The 17245-nt window shown below is 57.2% G+C and overlaps 2 protein-coding genes and 1 long non-coding RNA gene across 10 annotated transcripts; 1 reads left to right on the forward strand and 2 right to left on the reverse strand.

Annotated features, from left to right (window-relative positions):
• Window positions 1–264: 264 nt before the first annotated feature.
• On the reverse strand, window positions 265–10002 carry CPT1B (carnitine palmitoyltransferase 1B). 5 transcript variants are annotated; one of them, XM_017504952.2, is made up of 20 exons: window positions 9750–9807; window positions 9015–9174; window positions 8521–8660; window positions 8053–8230; window positions 7732–7833; window positions 7394–7531; window positions 7232–7309; window positions 6052–6159; window positions 5895–5979; window positions 5084–5279; window positions 4300–4485; window positions 4032–4137; window positions 3835–3951; window positions 3094–3258; window positions 2877–3011; window positions 2609–2761; window positions 1679–1792; window positions 977–1069; window positions 737–822; window positions 265–485 (listed from the first exon to the last, which is right to left on the reverse strand). In XM_017504952.2, exons 2-19 carry the CDS (start codon window positions 9153–9155, stop codon window positions 739–741), a joined length of 2319 nt encoding a protein of 772 aa, XP_017360441.1. In that variant the 5' UTR covers window positions 9156–9174; window positions 9750–9807; the 3' UTR covers window positions 265–485; window positions 737–738. The 5 variants fall into 5 exon arrangements, with proteins under 5 accessions (XP_017360441.1, XP_017360442.1, XP_037586017.1 ...); XM_017504953.1 differs by lacking the exon at window positions 9750–9807 and adding an exon at window positions 9586–9621; XM_037730089.1 differs by lacking the exon at window positions 9750–9807 and adding an exon at window positions 9586–9621 and having other exon boundaries at window positions 267–822.
• A 137-nt stretch (window positions 10003–10139) lies between these two features.
• Window positions 10140–14248, reverse strand: CHKB (choline kinase beta). 4 transcript variants are annotated; one of them, XM_017504958.1, is made up of 11 exons: window positions 13811–14245; window positions 13503–13611; window positions 13007–13120; window positions 12682–12815; window positions 12000–12095; window positions 11771–11829; window positions 11603–11684; window positions 11387–11495; window positions 11156–11259; window positions 10878–10959; window positions 10140–10418 (listed from the first exon to the last, which is right to left on the reverse strand). In XM_017504958.1, the coding sequence occupies exons 1-11, from the start codon at window positions 14032–14034 to the stop codon at window positions 10344–10346; spliced, it is 1188 nt and encodes a 395-aa protein (XP_017360447.1). In that variant the 5' UTR covers window positions 14035–14245; the 3' UTR covers window positions 10140–10343. The 4 variants fall into 4 exon arrangements, with proteins under 4 accessions (XP_017360447.1, XP_017360446.1, XP_037586021.1 ...); XM_017504957.1 differs by having other exon boundaries at window positions 11771–11868; XM_037730093.1 differs by lacking the exons at window positions 10140–10418; window positions 10878–10959 and having other exon boundaries at window positions 11204–11295; window positions 11771–11868; window positions 13811–14248.
• A 42-nt stretch (window positions 14249–14290) lies between these two features.
• LOC108286844 lies at window positions 14291–15127 on the forward strand. The gene is made up of 2 exons (XR_001818102.2): window positions 14291–14565; window positions 14835–15127. It is a non-coding gene; the product is annotated as an uncharacterized LOC108286844 (long non-coding RNA).
• Window positions 15128–17245: the final 2118 nt, after the last annotated feature.

Below are 17245 nucleotides of genomic sequence, written 5' to 3' on the forward strand. Positions count from 1 at the left end.
TGATTTTAGTAGCCAAGCCAACCTAAATGAAAGAGCATCTGTTGCTGCAGACCATCCCGTGTGCCCTCTCACAGACATGGCCACCTGGCACCCCAAGACTTCAGGCCTGGGACTGCAGCCCCTTTTTATGCTGAGAAGAGGCTGCGGGGCCTCTGCAGGGTTGTGCCCCAGCCAAGAGGGGTGCATCATACATCCCCCTGCATGGGAGGCAGGTGGGCTTGCTCTCCAGCAGACAGACAAACAGAAGTGGCCCCAGGGAACAGGTGAAGGTTCTGAAGCAAGAATTTATTCCAAGCACATATGTGGGCATGGACAGCCATCCCAGAGCCTACGTCACTCGAAAAGTCACACGTTTCAAAGCAGATCACACAAGTCCTTGATGAACAGTCTCTCAGCCCTAGTCCTTCTCTTGCCACCTCTCTGGTCTGAGCTGGAATAAGGGAGATGGTCTCCTAATTCCCACACAAAACACAGGTACCTAAGGACTGAGAGAAAATTACGCAGCCTTATTTTTATTAGTATCTGTCAAGAAAAAAAAAAATCAAAATTCCCTCCTGTTCCAAGCCCACCTCCACCCCGGGCCCTCAGGGACATGCATCTGCCCAGCGAGGGCCTGCTGCCAGAGCTGTCCTTGGAGCCTGGGCACCTGTGCAAGGCCACCCCTCATGCCTGTGAGCCGCCACAAGCCCCTTCCTCCACCATGTGGAGACGAAAGGGCAGTTGGCATTTCCCCAACCTTCAGCTGTCAGCCTTGGGAACTTGGAAAAGATCAGCGATGTCCAGTAGGGCTTGGCGGATGTGGTTCCCGAAGCGCTGGGCATTCTGTGGGAGCCAAGAGCTCAGATGCACCTTCAGATATGCACCCACCCCTCTGTCCCCACAAGCAAGAACTCCTCCCCAGCCAAAGACACCTGTGTTCCTGGGCAGCCTCAGGTGGCACCCCTTCCTCAGGCCTGAGCTGGGACAGGAGACTCACCGTCTCTGAGCTTGAGAATTTGCTGGAGACATGGAAGAAGATCATGTTCTCGCCTGCGATCATGTAGGAAACCCCATAGCCATCATCTGCTACCTAAGGGCAACAGGAAGTGTGAAGGAGAAGGCATAAACCAAACCCTGAAGAGCTGAAAGCCAAGCTGATACTGTACTTGTTCTTCCCACAGGATTTGCCGGAACAGGCCCCCGCCCTAAACACTGCATTTTTTCTGAGGACCACTCCCAGAAAATGGTGAAAACCAAAGAATGCTGCCCAGACCCCACCAAGGGATCTAGGGACCTCCCAGTTTCCCTCAGGGGGCTTATACTCTCCATCACTCCATTTCTCTCCAGAGTGTGTGTTCTCTAGCCTTCTGACAAACTGGCCCATGTGAGGGTTTCTGTTGGAGACAGCTGCACTCTCTTGGATAAGCAGACTTCAGATGCACCCAGGACACTGCCTGGTGCCCTGGAAACCAGCCCCGGGCACGGTCATGCTCCAGCAAGGAGGTATTTGGGATGGATGGGTCCCAGGTACCTGGCTGCCTGAGTCCATAGCTAACATTCTGCTTCTATGCAGGTCTGGGGTTATGCTCTCCTCTAAGCAAGGTGCTCCTGCCTCTGGTCTGACTTCAGGGCCTGCAACTCTCCACTGAAACCCCCAGGGCCCTGAGGCTGCCCATCCACCCCCTTCAGGGGCACTCACAGGGCCAAAGCCACCTCCAGCACCCAGGTGGTTGGGGTGCTGTTCTGGATCAAACATGCGGATCTGGGATTGAGGGATCTGGCTGGTGGAGAGGCACCAGGGTTCTGAGAGCACCTGAAACAGGGAGGCCGCGGCTGGTCAGAGGCTACATGCCCACAGCACCTGTCTGACCGGTGGTGTCTGTGACCAACTCTGAGCCAGGCACTGTTCTGCTGAGCTGCGAGAGTGGGCATGAGTGCAGGAGCTCCCTGGCCACCGCCCCGTGGTCCCCTACACAGCATGCCACATAAAGCTCCTGTGACCTGCCCAGCCCTCCCTCTGCGCCGCCCCTCCCCATCCCTCTGAGCTTCACTAGTCTCAGTAGTGCTGTCACCACCTGACAGATTCTACATTTGTCCGTTCCCTGTCATAAGAACCAACACTATGAAGGGGCTGCTGCTCCTGTGCAGCCCCAGGACCACAGGCCCAGGTGGGGTGTGGGCAGGAAAGCTGACCCAGCCCTCCAGGGAACTTCAGGGGAGCCAGACAGAAAACAGGCTGTGCCCCATCATGAGATGGCCCAGCCCCTGGGTGTAGGCGGGCAGTAAGACAAAGGACACACCCGGCCAGGTGCAGTGGCTCACGCCTGTAATCCCAGCACTTTGGGAGGCCGAGGCAGGTGGATCACAAGGTCAGGAGTTCAAGACCAGCCTGACCAATGTGGTGAAACCCCATTTCTACAAAAATATAAAAATTAACTAGGTGTAGTCGTGGGTGCCTGTAGTCTCAGCTACTCAGGAGGTTGAGGCAAAAGAATCACTTGAACCCAGGAGGTGGAGGTTGCAGTGAGCTGAGATCGCGCCATTGCCCTTCAGCCTGGGTGACAGAGCAAGATTCCGTCTCAAAAAAAAAAAAAAAAAAAAAAAGGACAGGCCCGTCAACAGTGCTAACCTCAGCTAGGAAAGGAGAGCTGACTCCCAGGTACTTGGAGACCACGTAAAGGCAGAAGAGGTGCCTGTCAATCCCTGCTCCTGTCATGGCCAGGCGGTACATATTCTGGTGCTTCTTAGAAGCTTTCTGGAAGAGATCTCGCAGGTCTGCTTTCTGCGGGGCAGAAGTAGAGGAGTGAAGAGTAGCTTTGATCCACCAGGCAGATGGGAGGCAGAAGGGGCAACTCACCAGATGATTATGACCCCCATGTGGGGCAGAGGAGACTCACCATGTGGGACCCCTCCATCATGGCCTGCACAAAGGCTGTGGACTCGCTGGTACAGGAACGCACAGTCTCAGTCCGTCCCTCCCGGAACATTCTGGTCATTGAGGCCTCATAGGTCAGGCAGAACTTACCCCTGTCCTGGGGTATACAGAAGGGTGAATCTGGTGGGTGGACCCTGGTACCACCCTGCCCTCTCAGCAGCCGGAGGCAGGACTCCTACCCGGAAGTGAGCCAGCTGCAGTGCAATCTGCACAAAGGCATCCGGGCTGGTCCGGCACCTCTTGATGAGGCCTTTGCCAAAGGGCAGGAACTGGAAGCAGTACAACTCCACATCGTCTGCCAGAGCCTTGGCCACCTGGTAGGAACTCTCGATGACTGCCTGGCACTGCCAAGACATGGGAAGGGTCAGCTGCAGGCAGGGCTCTCCAAGCAGGACTCTAGGTCACGTCCAGGAGGCACGAAGTTTAGCTGGTGGAGGAAGGGCACAGCCGGCCAAGACACGGGAAGGGTCAGCTGAGGGCAGGGCTCTCCAAGCAGGACTCTAGGTCACATCCAGGAGGCATGAAATTTAGCTGGTGGAGGAGGGGCACAGCTGGCCCCTACATCTTCAGGAGGAGGGTACACAAAGGACAACCTGAGGGAGAATCAGCTGCCAGAGGCTGGGCTGAGCTTTGTGGAGAAGAGGGAAGTGCTGAAAGGAGCTTCAGGAGCCTGTGAGTGCCTCCTCCATGTCATGGCCTTCTCTAAACACATGGCCTCAGGGGCAGTGTGTGGTCTCTGTCCTCCTTGAAGCCAGTTTGGACCCTATGGGTATCCTGAGTCCTCCTGTGCCTTCCTCTGAGGGCTGGGCCAGGCAGTGGGGCCAGCAGTGGGGGAGGAGAAGAGGGACTCAGGCCTTGCTGGGGTTGTTGCTGCCTGCTGCTTTGTGGTCTCACACTTGCTCTGGGTGCTTCCAACCCACCTGTTTTGGAATGTCCCACTGCAGTCGCATAGGAGGTGCCAGAGCAGGGTTTGGTTTGCCCAGGCAGTGCCCAGTCTCCGTGTAGCCCAGGTGGAAGCTGTCTGTGCCCAGGACAAACTACAGGGAGAAGATGAGACTGAGAGGCCAGCCTCATCCCCTATGGCCTGCCCTGTAGGTTCCCTCTGCAAGGCTCTTACCTCCCAGAGGTGCCCAATGATGGGAGCGTCTGCCCACGCATGTTCTGCATTGAGACCTAACTGGCCATTCTTGAAGGAAATGAGAGTGAAGGATTTGTCAAACCACCTGCAGGAAGAGTAGACGCATGAAGAACCAAAGCTCGGAATGTCCGCAGGAGCCTGACCTGCAACCCTAACCTTTAATCCTAACTTGGATGTTACTCTAACCCTAACCCTAACCCTAACCTTTAACCCTAAGCTGTAATCTGTGGGGCTGGGGGTGCCCAACCTGTTGTAGCAGTTGCCATGTAGCAGGGCCTTGCCATAGAGGCTGAGGCTGGCCTCATCTTCGGGGTCGTACCAGTAGGACTCCTCATCCAGGGCCACGAAGAAAGCGGCACGCTCAATGGCCTCCAAGGCAGCCTTGTTCTTTCCGGAGCTGAAGAAGGCCTGGCGTGCCTGCGCCCACTCCACCCTGTGGCATGGGGCAGAGTAGGCAGTGGGCACATGGACCTGGGATGGAGGGTGCATCCAGGGGCCTGGCTGGGTCTGGAGATGGGAGGGTACCAGGCTGGACCTGCAGGTGGGCAGCAGTGTCAAGCTGAGCCTGGAAGTAAGGGGTGCCAGGCTGGGCTCGGAGGTGGGGGTTCCAAGCTGAGCCCAGAGGTGGGAGATGCCAGGATAGGCCTAGAGGTGGGGGGTGCCAGGCTGGGCCCAGAGGTGGGGGGCGCCAGGCTGGGCCCAGAGGTGGGGGGCGCCAGGCTGGGCCCAGAGGTGGGGGGCGCCAGGCTGGGCCCAGAGGTGGGGGGTGCCAGGCTGGGCCTGAAGGTGGGGGATGCCCACCTTGCACACTTCAGGCTGTCTTAGAGGGTGTCCCCTGCCTTGCACACTCCCACCTAGCTGCCACCCATCAGAGGTAGGTTACGCTGGCTGTTATGCTATGATTACCACCAATGCCCCTCCCTGGCTGTGCCTCTAGCCCCCAGTTCCAGGGTGGCAGGAAGGGCCACACTCCTCTCCGCATGGAGGCCTGAACCTCAGGGTGAAGACAGTCCCTCCCCACAGGCCGATACCTTCCTCCTGCAGTGAGGGCTGCCAGCTTCTCCTCCCCAGGCTGAGGTGGGGAGGGGTCGTCCAGGATTCTCTGGAACTGCATCTCCAGATCCCGAGGCTGGAGCAGACGGGAGCCCTCATAAAGCCACAGCTTGAAGAAGCGTCCCTTGTGGTAGACAGCCACGTGCCGGCTGTCCGAGAGGTGTTGTAGCGTATCTGTGACAGAGGCCGGGGCAAGCTGAGGTGGGCTGTGGGAGGCAGCTCATGGCCCCAGCTACAACCTGAGAAAGGTCTACCTCCCATGCGCTAGGTGGCCCCTGCAGACCCCGCTTTGCTCGGCCTCTGCCTGGGCCTTCCTGCCCCCTGGATGGGATCTGTGTGTCCTAAACCAGGACCCGTGCTGGGTGCTTCTGCTGCCCCTCATAACACCAACAACAATCCTATAAAGTATTTCACAGAAGAGGAATCCGAAGCACTGAGGATACAGTGTCAGAAGCAGGGAAGGCTACTGCCTCTGCCAGACCCCTGGGTGTGCCCCTCCTCTCCTCCTCTGCCAGCTCCATGGCAGCACCAGGCCTGTCCTAAGCTTTGGGTTGCAGCAGGACCCCCTTCCGCACACAGTGAGCCCCGGATTGGGGGTGCTCTGCTTTGGGCCCTGTGGGGTCCCAGCACCAGCAGCATGCCTGCAAATAATAGATGTCTAGTATCTGCCACAAATAGACTACTGTTCACAGTCTGAGGACCCTGAGACACTGGGGATGCTTGGTGATGAGCAGGTAGGAGAGCACCGAGCCAGATGGGCCACAGGTAGGAGGACGCGGGCTCCATTACCTGTCTCCTTGCCTGGGATCCGAGTGGTGTTGAACATCCTTTCCATCTGGTAGGAGCACATGGGCACGATGCCCAGTGCCATCACCTAGGGGAAGGCCCAGCATGGCTCAGACTCAGGTCTCCTCTCCCATCCCACCTTCAACCCTGATGCACTCACAGGCTTGATTTCTTCACGGTCCAGTTTACGGCGATACATGATCATGGCATGGATGACGTTTCCCAGACGGGCCGCCTGCACGTCTGTATTCCTGACGAGCACAAGGTCCTACAGAGAAAGCAGAGCCCACAGGGTGGGTGTCATGTGGATCTTGCGGATCCAAGGACCAATCTATCGTCTCCCTCTTCCAGTACATCCTGCACATGCTGTTGGGGTGAACCTCCAGAAATGCACGACTGATCACAGTAACCCTCTGCTCCAGCTTCAGCCTGAGCTGCATTTTTTATTCTTTATTTTTTAGAGTCAGGGTCTTGCTCTGTCGCCCAGGCTGGAGTGCAGCGGGGCAAGCATGTCTCATTGCAGCCTCAAATTCCTGGCCGTTAAGTGATCCTCCTGCCTCAGCCTCCTGAGTTGCAGGGACGAGAGGCATACACCACCATGCCTGGCTCTGAGCTGCCCTTTTATAACCTATTTTATGTGCTTGTGTTCTACTTATTTTGCTTTGATAAAGGGGTTCTACCACTAAAAAACAGTTTGAAACCTCCGGTATGGACAAGTTGTGTGTAAGTTCCAGGGAGGATAGTTTATGGAGAAGAATTCCAGTAGACTCTCCTGAGTTAAGTGTGCTTTGGACAGTGGGAAAGGGGAGAAGAGGAGTGTCATGCAGCCCAGGTGGCTGCAAGACCCAGAGACTCAGAAGGGCCAGTGACATGGGGCAGGGGCAGACCGTGACCTCCTGAGCTCTAAGAGAAGGAGCCTGGCCTTCATTCAGCTGTCTGGCTCTTCAGAGGGACACAAAGCAAGACATGTTCTAGAAAATTCCCTGGTTATGGTGTCAGGACAGCTAGGAACCCATGGCCAGGAGGCCAGTGAGGAAACCAGGGAAAGAGGTGACAGAGCCTGAGCTGGGCAGGGGCACTGACCCTGGAACTCTGAGAGTGGCAGTGACAGGCTGGGGGGTCTCCACTCTCCTCATTCTCAGGATCCCCGTCACCCCTAAGCTGCTTCTGGACTCTTCTAGGATCTCCTCTCCCTCTTCCCTTTCCCTCAGGCCTCACTCCTTAACCCCCACTTCCCCACGGAAACTGCTACCAGAGCTCTGGGCTGTCCTCCAGGTCCTTTGCCTTGGAGTGGGGACAGAGCTGAGCATGTGCAGGGGCCCAGGGGCTCCGGTTCATACCATGACATAATAGTTGCTGTTCACCATGAGAGGGCTCCTGCCGCGAAGGTAAATGTACTCTTCCCACCAGTCACTCACCTGTGGGCAGGTGGAAGGTTAGAGCCGGGGCGGGGGCAGCCAGGACACATGACAGGGACAATGAACCCATGGGCACAAACTTACATAGTTAGTTGCCCACCATGACTTGAGCACCAGATATTTCTGCAGCCTGGGGGCAGTCTTCTCCTTGAATTCTTTAGCCAGCATCTCCATGCGGTAATATTCCTCATCATCCAACAAGGGCCGCACAGACTCTAGGTACTGTCCAGCCAGTTATCATTACCATGGGGCCAGCTGGCGAGCACTGCCTCTATCTTAATCCTCTTCCCACCTCTCCCTCCTCACCCAGACCCATTTTTCTCAAGCCCTTAAGGCCATTCATTGCAAAGAACCTTATATTTGGAAACATCCCCTGAATCCAGCCTCCCTTGCCCACTGGGATGCCCAGGCGAGGTGCTCACCCGCTGAACTGTGGCTGATACCCTGGGCACAGGAAGCTTGGGCAGAGACGTCTGGAAGCTGTACAGCATGGGGCGCCGGCTGGATAGAAGGCGGATACATATCTAGGGGTACAGAGCAGAGCGCTGGGGTGGGAGCCCAAGGAAAGAATGGAAACCAGCCAGCAATCCCCTGAGAGCCTCAGAACCATCCCAGCCCCTCCAGGACAAACCCCACACCAGGCACCAGTGCCCTGTCTGCCTGTCCCCTCTCGCTCAGAACCCCAAAGGAGCCCAAAGAGTCTCAACCCAGGTGCCTGAACCCCTGCACTGGCGGCTGCTCACAGCCCAGATCCTGGTCAAGTGGCTGGTCTTGCCATGCATCTCAAACATCCACCCATGGTAGGAAAGCAGCAGCTTCAGAGTTTGGCGGAAGAAGAAGATGCCTGTTGCCCAGACGCCCGTGGAGAAGATGGCCATGCTGAGAAGTGCCTGGGTCTGCGGGGGCTGGTAGGGCCCACACCTATTGGAGAAGGGGCAAGGGCTGCAGAGGGTCCTCTTGAGGCCAGCCTCAGGTGGCTGTGAACTGTCTCAGGGAGACACCAAGGCGAAGAACCTCCCTGGGCACACTTAAGTCTGACTGCACCAAATAAGAGCTGATATAGGATTAAGACAATGGTTGTCATAAGGGAGGGCTTCCCTGTGACTGCCAATGGCTACTGTCTGTATCTGCCCAGCTCAGGAACCTCAGCCTTGGGAGCTGGGCGCAGCCCTCCCTGGTGACACCTGAGCCCTTCCAGCTTCATTCCTTACCCCCGAGGGAGGCATCTCTGGATGCAACCGACCAGCCCCAAGGAGATGTCCACGTTGCAGTAGGAGGAACCCACTGTTGCCATGACGACGACCAGCCAGCTGGTGGGGCTGCCAGGGTACACACCCCTGAGGATGCCATTCTGTGAGCAGAAACAGGCACCCTTATGCAGCTGGAGGGCGTGAGGTTGGCCTGCCTGTGAAGTCTTGGGAATGGGCTCCTGGTCTTGGCCTGGGAGGCTTTCTCTCCTGCCACCCTGCTGTGCTCCTTCCTCCTCCACACCCACGCCTGTAGCTCCCTGTGTCCCACCACATCTTGTGCACCTCTCTGGTGTCTGTACTTCCAGAACCTGTACCCGGCAGGACTGCCAGCCAAGGAGGCAGTGAAGGACCCTAATAGAGAGGTTGACAGCGGACACCCGGGCTCTGCCTCCGCTCCAAGAGCTCCCTTCAGCACCTGCTGAGAGGAAGAGGCTGGGAGAAGCACCTGTGCGCACCTTGATGCGGATAAGGCGTTTCTTCCAGGAGTTGATCCCAGACAGATAGATGTGTTTCAGGGCCTCCCGACTGAGCCGGAAGTCGACCCCTTCTGGGGTCACAGTGAACTGGAAGGCCACGGCCTGGTGCGCTTCCGCCATCCTGGGGGTTGGTCGGCACCTGGGACGGGAGCAGGTGGGTGCGCGGGCGCGGTCAGGCCGGCCCCGCCCCCAGCCGCGCCAAGGCACCCCCTGCTTCAGCCAGTCCGCGATACCCCTCACCCCCCACCCCGCGACTAGCGGCTGTCCCCGGCCCGCGCCCCCCGCCAGGCCAACCGCCGCCAAATCCTCGCGCCAGCCTTCCGGTGGGCACAGCCACTGTGGTGCAGAGCTTTGGGCCTTGAAAGCTCCAGGAACCCCAAGGACGGTGAAGGGCAGGCTGGAGTAGGGGGCGTTAGCGAGGGCGCGGGCAGGGGAGGAGGCGCCCCTGGAAGCGGAGTCGGCCTGGACAGAGGCAGGGTTCCGGCGCCCCCCCTTTACCCCCCGACCGCGTGGCCCCAGCGCCGTCCTCGCCCCTGTGCCCCCTACTCACGGCTCGGGTTCACTCCTGTCCGTGCGTGGGGCTAGCCACTCTGGCCCGTGTCCCCACGTCCTTCAGACCTAGCCACCCCCGCCCCGCCCTCACCAGGAACCTGACACCTACCCCCAAATCCGGGTCGGGGTAAAACGCGGGACCGGGAACCAGAACCCACCCACCTTCCGCGGTGGGAATTGCAGGGCGGGGCAGTGTTTCTGCGCGATGAGGGTTGCTCAAAGGTCTGGGAGCCTGGGGGGCCCCAGAGAGTCTCGTGAGGATGGTGGCATTAGAGCTAAAAATAGCCAAATGTAGGGAAAAGGTCACCAGTGTGTCAGCTGCTGCCTGTTTTCAAATCGCTGCTGCTCCGGGCAGCCCCTACCTCAGGGTTGCCTTCACCCCCATCTCTCTCCGGTCCTCCTCCCCAAGAGCCAGAAGAGTGGGGAGCAATGGGGGACCCCAATCGGCCTCATGAACCCTCAACCACTTTCAAGCCCAGAATACCGAAGACTGCAGCGGTCACTCTGTCCCTTTGTGTGTGCTGCTTGGCTCGGCAGTGCCAGGACAGGGTGTGAAGGAAGAAGCTTGTTTATTGTGTTACATACACAGGTCGGGACTCTGGCCTGCCTGCCATGGGGACCTACTCAAACTCAAGAGGTGGGTTTCCTGAACCTCAGTGTCACTTGGGGGCTCAGCCCAGTCCCCAGGGCCTTCTGCTTGTTGCTCCTCCCTCCAAGGTCCTGCCCTGGAGGCTCCAGGAGTGGGAGGGTGGAGAGTCAGGATGAGGAGTGGACGCTGGTCAGCTGCCTCTTCTGCTGGAAGTAGAACTGGAACCGAGACTGGGCATAGTCCTAGGGTGGTGAGAATGTGTAGGACCAGCATTCTTTATTTATTTATTTTGAGACAGAGTCCCGCTCTGTTGCCCAGGCGGGAGTGCAATGGCATGATCTCAGCTCATCACAACCTCTGCCTCCTGGGTTCAACCAATTATCTTGCCTCAGCCTCCCAAGTAGCTGGGATTACAGGCGACCGCCACCATGCCTGGCTAATTTTTTTGTATTATGAGTAGAGACAGGGTTTTGCCTTGTTGGCCAGGCTGATCTTGAATTCCTGCTGTCATGTGATCTGCCCGCCTTGGCCTCCCAAAGTGCTGGGATTACAGGCATGAGCCACCGCGCTCGGCCAGGACCAGCATTCTATACCCACCTCCGGCCGCCTGCAGCTACCCAGAACTTCCCAGCTCTCCTGGATGAGTGTGGCTGCTGCTCCCCAGCCCCTCAGCTGGCATTGCCATCCCCAGGGTCACTTACCAAGTAACCAAATTCTATGGTGGACATGGATGCTTGGAGAATGGACCACAGACCCCAGAAGAAATGGGACGCCAGAGCATACCTTCAGGGAGGGCAGGAAAATGAGGGGCATTCAAGAGCACGTCTGGCACTCCCTCACCCACGCTGGCCAATCCCTAAAGTTTTAACTTCTCCCCCACTCTCCTAACCCTACTCTGCACAGGCACCTTACCTGCAGCTCTTCCCCAGTCCCTCTTTCCTCTGCTCTGCCCTGCCCCACCCCATCCCTCCTTCCTCACCGATTGACTTCTACCAGCAAATCTTCTTCCAGTTTTCTCTGCTCCTCTTGGGAGAGGGTCTCACCTTTCTTTGCTTCTGCCAGGTAATGGCGAATAAAATGCAGCTACAATCAACAGCCAAGAGTCAGGAACTGGGGAGACTGTGGAGTATTTCCCAGGTGACATTCTTTCTGGCCATTTCTTCCAAGACTCCACCGCCCTCCTTCCTGCTCCCATCTCTGGCCCACATACCTGCTGTCCTTGAGTGGGGTAGTCTGTGGGCCTTGCTTTGTAGAAAGGCCATTCCTCATGAGTATAATCATAAACCCACTCACAAAAATGGTTCCCAATGTCAAAGCCCCTGGGAGAAAAAGGTGGACAGTCAGTTCCCAAATGCCCTGGGCAGCTGGCCTGTTTTCAAGCACCCTATGGCAACAGATCTATGGGAAGCCACCCTTCCACCCTCACCTATAGTTGTAACTGCTGTACTCGAAGTCCACCAGCATGAGGCTGTCGGCATTTTCTGGCTCTGAGAGCAGCAAGATGTTTCCTGGGGGAATGGGGTGAGGTTCTGCTCACTCCAGAGCCCTCTGGCTCCTCCATGTTGGGTTGAAAGACTCGGATGCCTTTTCCTACCTTCCTGGATGTCATTGTGGCAGAAGACGACTGGTGACGGGGTAGACTCTAGAAACTTCCTGCAGGGGTATGGGAGCATGGGTCCTGGCGAGGAGTGACTACAGGAGGGTCAGAGCCACACTAACAGTCCAGGCCCTGACACCAGCGCTCAGTAAACACTGGAAGGGCAGACACCATTACTATTACGTGCATGGCACCATCTCCCTAGCCTTGTCCTGCCTGCCCTCACCTGAGGTTGCCCATCTCATCCTTCAGGCCGTACATCTCTAGCAGGTTCATCTCGGGGAGGCCAGTTGGGGGCAGGTCCTGGATCTGTTTTAGGTACCTGAAGCCCAAAGAATAGGACACACTAGCTCTGCTATTGTTTCCCACCCCTATCTACCCCTCAGGCCAGACTACTGTGCCCCTTTTCCTATCACTGTGTGACTTGCCTGGCGATCATTTTTCTTTTTTTTTTGAGATAGAGTCTTGCTCTGTCACCCAGGCTGGAATACAGTGGCGCGATCTCAGCTTACTGCAACCTCCTCCTCCTGGGTTCAAGCAATACCCCTCCCTCAGCCTCCCAAGTACTTGGGACTGCAGGGGCACACAGTCATGCCTGGTTAATTTTTTCTATTTTAGTAGAGACGGTTTCCCAGTGTTGCTGAAGCTGGTCTCTAACTCCTGAGCTCAGGCAATCCACTGTCCTCAGCCTCCCAAAGTCCTGGGATTACAGGCATGAGGCATGTGGCCTCTGGCAAGCATTTCAAAGCGTGTTCTGTGAGACCATGCTAGACACTGGGACATTGAATCCGCTCAAGTGGAGGGCTGGATAGAGCCATGGACACATCCAGTCACAGGTCAGTGTGGTAACCACTGACACGGAGGTTCAGTGCAGGTGTACAGGAGCCCTGAGGGGGCTCCTGACTCACCGCTCCATGGTCCCAAACAGCCAGTGGGGCTCCTTGGTGAAAGGCATCTCCATGCCATGGAACCGTGCCATCTTCGTGGCAATGGCTGCTGACAACACTGGCTCTCGAAGCTCTTGAGTTTTCAATGGCCGGCTCTGCACCCAGGAACCTATCAGGGTGGCGATGGGGCTGGGGCAGGAGGGGGAAGGGATGGGGCACTGTGGGGAGGCCAGGGTTTGGGGGAAGATTCCCTTTGGGGGAAGGATGTGAAAGCAGACATTGAGGTCTGGGGTAGGGTTAGCGGGTGGAGGTGCCTTGGGGAGGGGAGGGTGGGTGGGGCTCGTACTGGGATGTACTGTTCCAGCCGGCCCTCTGGAAAGACTCCGTACAGCTGGGGCCCCAGCGACCGCTCGGCAAGGATGGCGAACATCACGCTTTCCAGCACCAGGGAGTCCACGCCCTGAAAAAAGATGGCTAGCAAAGGGGCCGAGGCAAAGTGGCACAGGGACACACATGAGGGCTTGCCTTCCTCCCACCAGAGCTGGGACGTCTGGTCCAATAGCCTGGAGGCTCTGGAGCACAGGATTTAGTCCTGGTCTATTTTTATTTCGATGGGGTCTCACGATGTTGTCCAGGCTGCTCTCGAACTCCTGTGCGCAGGAGATCCTCCCGCCTCAGCCTCCCAAAGCGCTGGGATTACAGGCCCAGGCTTCAGTACAACGTTGTGTAATGCGCAAGAGACCCGAGTCTCGGGGTCCTCAGCTGCGCAATGGGGACACCACTACCCGCGGCTGTCAGCGACAGGCCCGCAAGCCGGCGGCGCTGCGGCGCGCACCCCTCACCTGCAGGATGGCTCCGTAGAGCCGCAGCAGCACCTCCCGGGGCTCCTCGCCAACGCTGGGCAGGTGGTCCGGGAGCGAGCAGCGGAACAGCAGGTTGCTGAGGCCTCCGCTGCAGACCCACAGCAGAGCGCTCAGCGCGCGGGCGGCCCCGCTGCCGCCGCCCCGGCCCCCTCCCGGCCAGGCCGGCCCCGGCCCCGCCCCCGGCGCGGACGCAAGAGGGCGATGAAAACGCGGAGCGTCCTGAGGGCCCCGCGGCTGACCCCTGACCCCGATCCGCGCACCGGAGAGGCTGACCCCTGACCTCCCACCTCACGGGGTAAACGCCCAGCTCCTCGGGCTGCACTCGGCGCCAGGCCCCGCCCAAGTACTCCCGGCACCACTGGTAGGCTCGGCGCTCGGCGTCACGCGACAGCGACGAGGCGCGGCGCCGTTTGGGCGCAGTGTCCGGGCACTTAGACTGCTGCAAGCCGTCTTTGGCCAGGCAGCCGCCAACAGCCCCGCCTCCGACCACAGCTGTCCCGTCGGCCGCCATGGCGCGGGCTCGACCAGGCCCAACGCCCAGCTTCGCTCCGCTCCTTTCGGACGGGCTCGGCTCCTTCCGGCCGCGCTCGGCTCCTCTTCCGGCCGGCCTGCGCTTCTCCAATCGTACTCGGGTCTCTCCGGCTCTATTCGGCTCTTCGCTGCGGCGTTCGGCTCTCTCCGTGACCCTGGTCGGGGGGCTCTTCCCGAAGGCCGAATTCCGCACATCGCCACTGTGCCCCGCCCCTATGGGCAAGGACCAATGGCCTTTCTCTGGACGGGGCCGCCTTTTGGACGGCCTGGGCCAATCCGGGGCGCCAGGGGCGCATCTGGTGGCGGAGCAGCGCATGCGTTTGCGAGCAGCGGGCCGGGGGCGGTGGCGTGAGTAGGAGCCGCGCTTTGGCTCCGCGGGGGTCGGAGGGGCGGCGGCGGCAGCCGCGGCGGCGGCCCCGGCGCGAGGGCTCCCTGGCCGGGCCCACTTCCCCCGCCCCCGGGGCGCTCCGATGAGGAAGAGCAGCCCAGCGCGCGTCCGTCCTGAGCGTGGGTAAGGCCTAGAGGAGGCGCGCGCTAGGTGGGGCCGCACACCGCGGGCAGAGGGCGCGCTGCGGGCACCCTGTGGGTTCGCAGGAAGCATTTGCTGAAGGAATGAGACCCTTGGGACAGTTCCGATGACTCTCGGTGCACAAATCCGCAATCACACGCGGACCCCCTGGCCGGTGGAGCCACCTCTGAATGAGGGGGCTTTTGCTGTCCTGCTTGAGACGCGCGCCTCCATTCTTGCACCGCCCCACCTCCCCTCCGCCTCCCCTCCAGGCCTGTAGCTAATTACAGACTCAAACCCAAGAGCAGAAGGTGAAGACGCGCAGCTTGCAGCAGCCCCCTCCTTGGCCTGCGCACCTCACCTTGAGGGCGTCCCGATTTAAATGCGTGCCTCCTGCGTCTCTGCTTCTGCAGCAGGCTGGAGTGGCGACCAGGAACGCTGGAGCCACAGGGATCTGTGGCGATGGCATGGGGATCTGGTCGAACCGTGGTGTTCTTTGGGGCATCTGACTATTGTTTGATAACCGGAAAGAAATAAAAAGTTGGTGATCACAAGGTTAATGTCACTTGCTGCAGTGGAAAATCATCATTCTGTTCAAATCTGAGTCATTTTTGAGACCTAGAGCCCCTTAATTGACAAGGAGGCTTGGTTCCTCTCAGGACCTTACGATACCAGCATCTAAGTATTTACCAAAAAATACTCCTCCAATCCTTCCCTAAAGGGAGCTAGAGCCACTTTAAAAAGTAACATGGCCAGGCGCGATGTTATCAGTAATCCCAGAATTTTGGGAGGCCAGGGCAGGTGGATCACTTGAGGTCAGAAGTTCGAGACGAGCTTGGCCAACATGGCAAAATCCGTCGCCACTAAAAATACAAAATTAGCCAGGCATGGTAGTGCACGCCCGTAATCCCAGCTACTGTGGAGGCTGAGGCGTGATAATTGCTTGAACCCGGGAGGCAAAGGTTGCAGCAAGCCACTGCACTCCAGCCTGGGTGACAGAGTACGACTCTGTCTCAAAAAAAAAAAAAAAAAGTAACTGATTCTTTCTGGGGCAGTGGGTGACACTTGTAATCCCTGTACTTTGGGAAGCTGGGATAGGAGGATTGTTTGAGATCAGCCTGGGCAACATAGCAAGAACCCGTCTTTACAAAAAATTAAGAGATTAACTGGGTGTGAGGGCAGGTGCCTGTGGCTCCAGCTACTCTGGATGCTTAGGTGGGAGGATCACTTAAGCCTGGAAGTTCAAGGCTGCAGTGAGTTGTGTTCACACCACTGCACTCCAGCCTGGGCAACACAGCAGGACACTGAACAATAACAAAACACAAAAAAACTATTTTACTTTGGAAAAGGGACTATTTAGATCTCTCAAGGGCTGTCAGATACAGGGTCTGAGCTGACACTGTTACCACGGCACCTGAACATTATGGCCCTCTCATTAGGGTGCAGACTTATGGAAATCAAATGATAAGCAGCATCCTGACCCAAGTGCTGTGATTACTTCTCTGGTCTCAGTGCATACTTGGGATGTTTGTACCTAGCAGAGGGCAGAGCTTATACATTGATTCCAGGCCTTTAGTACCATATGGTAAGGAAGATCAAAGTGGAAGTCTTTGAAACACCTCATCCTACTCAAACCTTTCCAGGATAGTAAGTCAGAAACAATGCTGCATTCCAGGTGTAATTGCAGAGGTATTTCGCCCTCAAAGACTTATAAAGTGGTGGTCACCATTTCATCCCTTCAGTTAACCTGAATGGCTCCTGCTAAATCTAGGTGGATACAGGTAAATTAGGTCCTGCACAAATGTAGCCAAGTAGTATCCCTGATCACACAGCTGTGCTAGATGTGGTGTCTTTATTGGAACTGTTTAACGCACCTCTTGCACTCAATAACGCAGTTATTGACTTGGTGAACATTCTTCTCAATTCCTAGTGGCGAAGAGGATTAAAAGCAGTTCACATTTATATGGGAAGAACAGCTAAACAAATTGTCTTGCTTCTTGCTGTTTTAACTCTCCTGTTCTCCGTCACAATAGGCCTTAGGTACTTTATCATGTAGATATTCCGTGTAACACTGATGATGTCATACGAATTGGACATGGTGAAGAAGGAAATGACAGGCGCTCTGGCCTTGTCAAACAGTGCATGTCAGAGGATGAGCAAGAAGCCCTCAGAAGTTCTGGAGCCTGCCATATCAGTGACATTTTCAGGGTGCAGCATTTGAGGGCAAGCCAGGGCCAAGTTATTCCTTGTCCTCAGCCCCTGGAGGGTTTCCTGTTATGGTCCTTTAGGGTCACCCTGACACATCTTGCATCCTTTTAAGGAAGAAAGAGGCACAGCATTGATGCATCTCTGAATTTTGGAGTCAGCATGCACACTAGGGGATACCACTCTCACCCCTTTATTGGGTAATGGGAAAACTGCCAGTTTTGAGTGGGGCCCAGAGAAAAAGAGGGCTCTGCCAAAGATTTGGATTGGGAGATGGGCTTCCCTGCTACTTAGAACCAGTGGGTTGCGGGGTGGCTTATTTGTGGTAGAAAGGACCCTATATGGCATCTCTGGCAAACTCCAATGGGAGAATTGCAGTGCACCCTCCTCAAGTTCCTGGGCAAGACCATGCCTTCTGCAGCAGAGAGCTCACCAGGTGAAAACAGTATCAGGCACACTACCAGACCCAAGTAGAGAC

The sequence above is a fragment of the Cebus imitator genome, unplaced genomic scaffold (assembly GCF_001604975.1).
Source record: "Cebus imitator isolate Cc_AM_T3 unplaced genomic scaffold, Cebus_imitator-1.0 Scaffold329, whole genome shotgun sequence".
NCBI lineage: Eukaryota > Metazoa > Chordata > Mammalia > Primates > Cebidae > Cebus > Cebus imitator.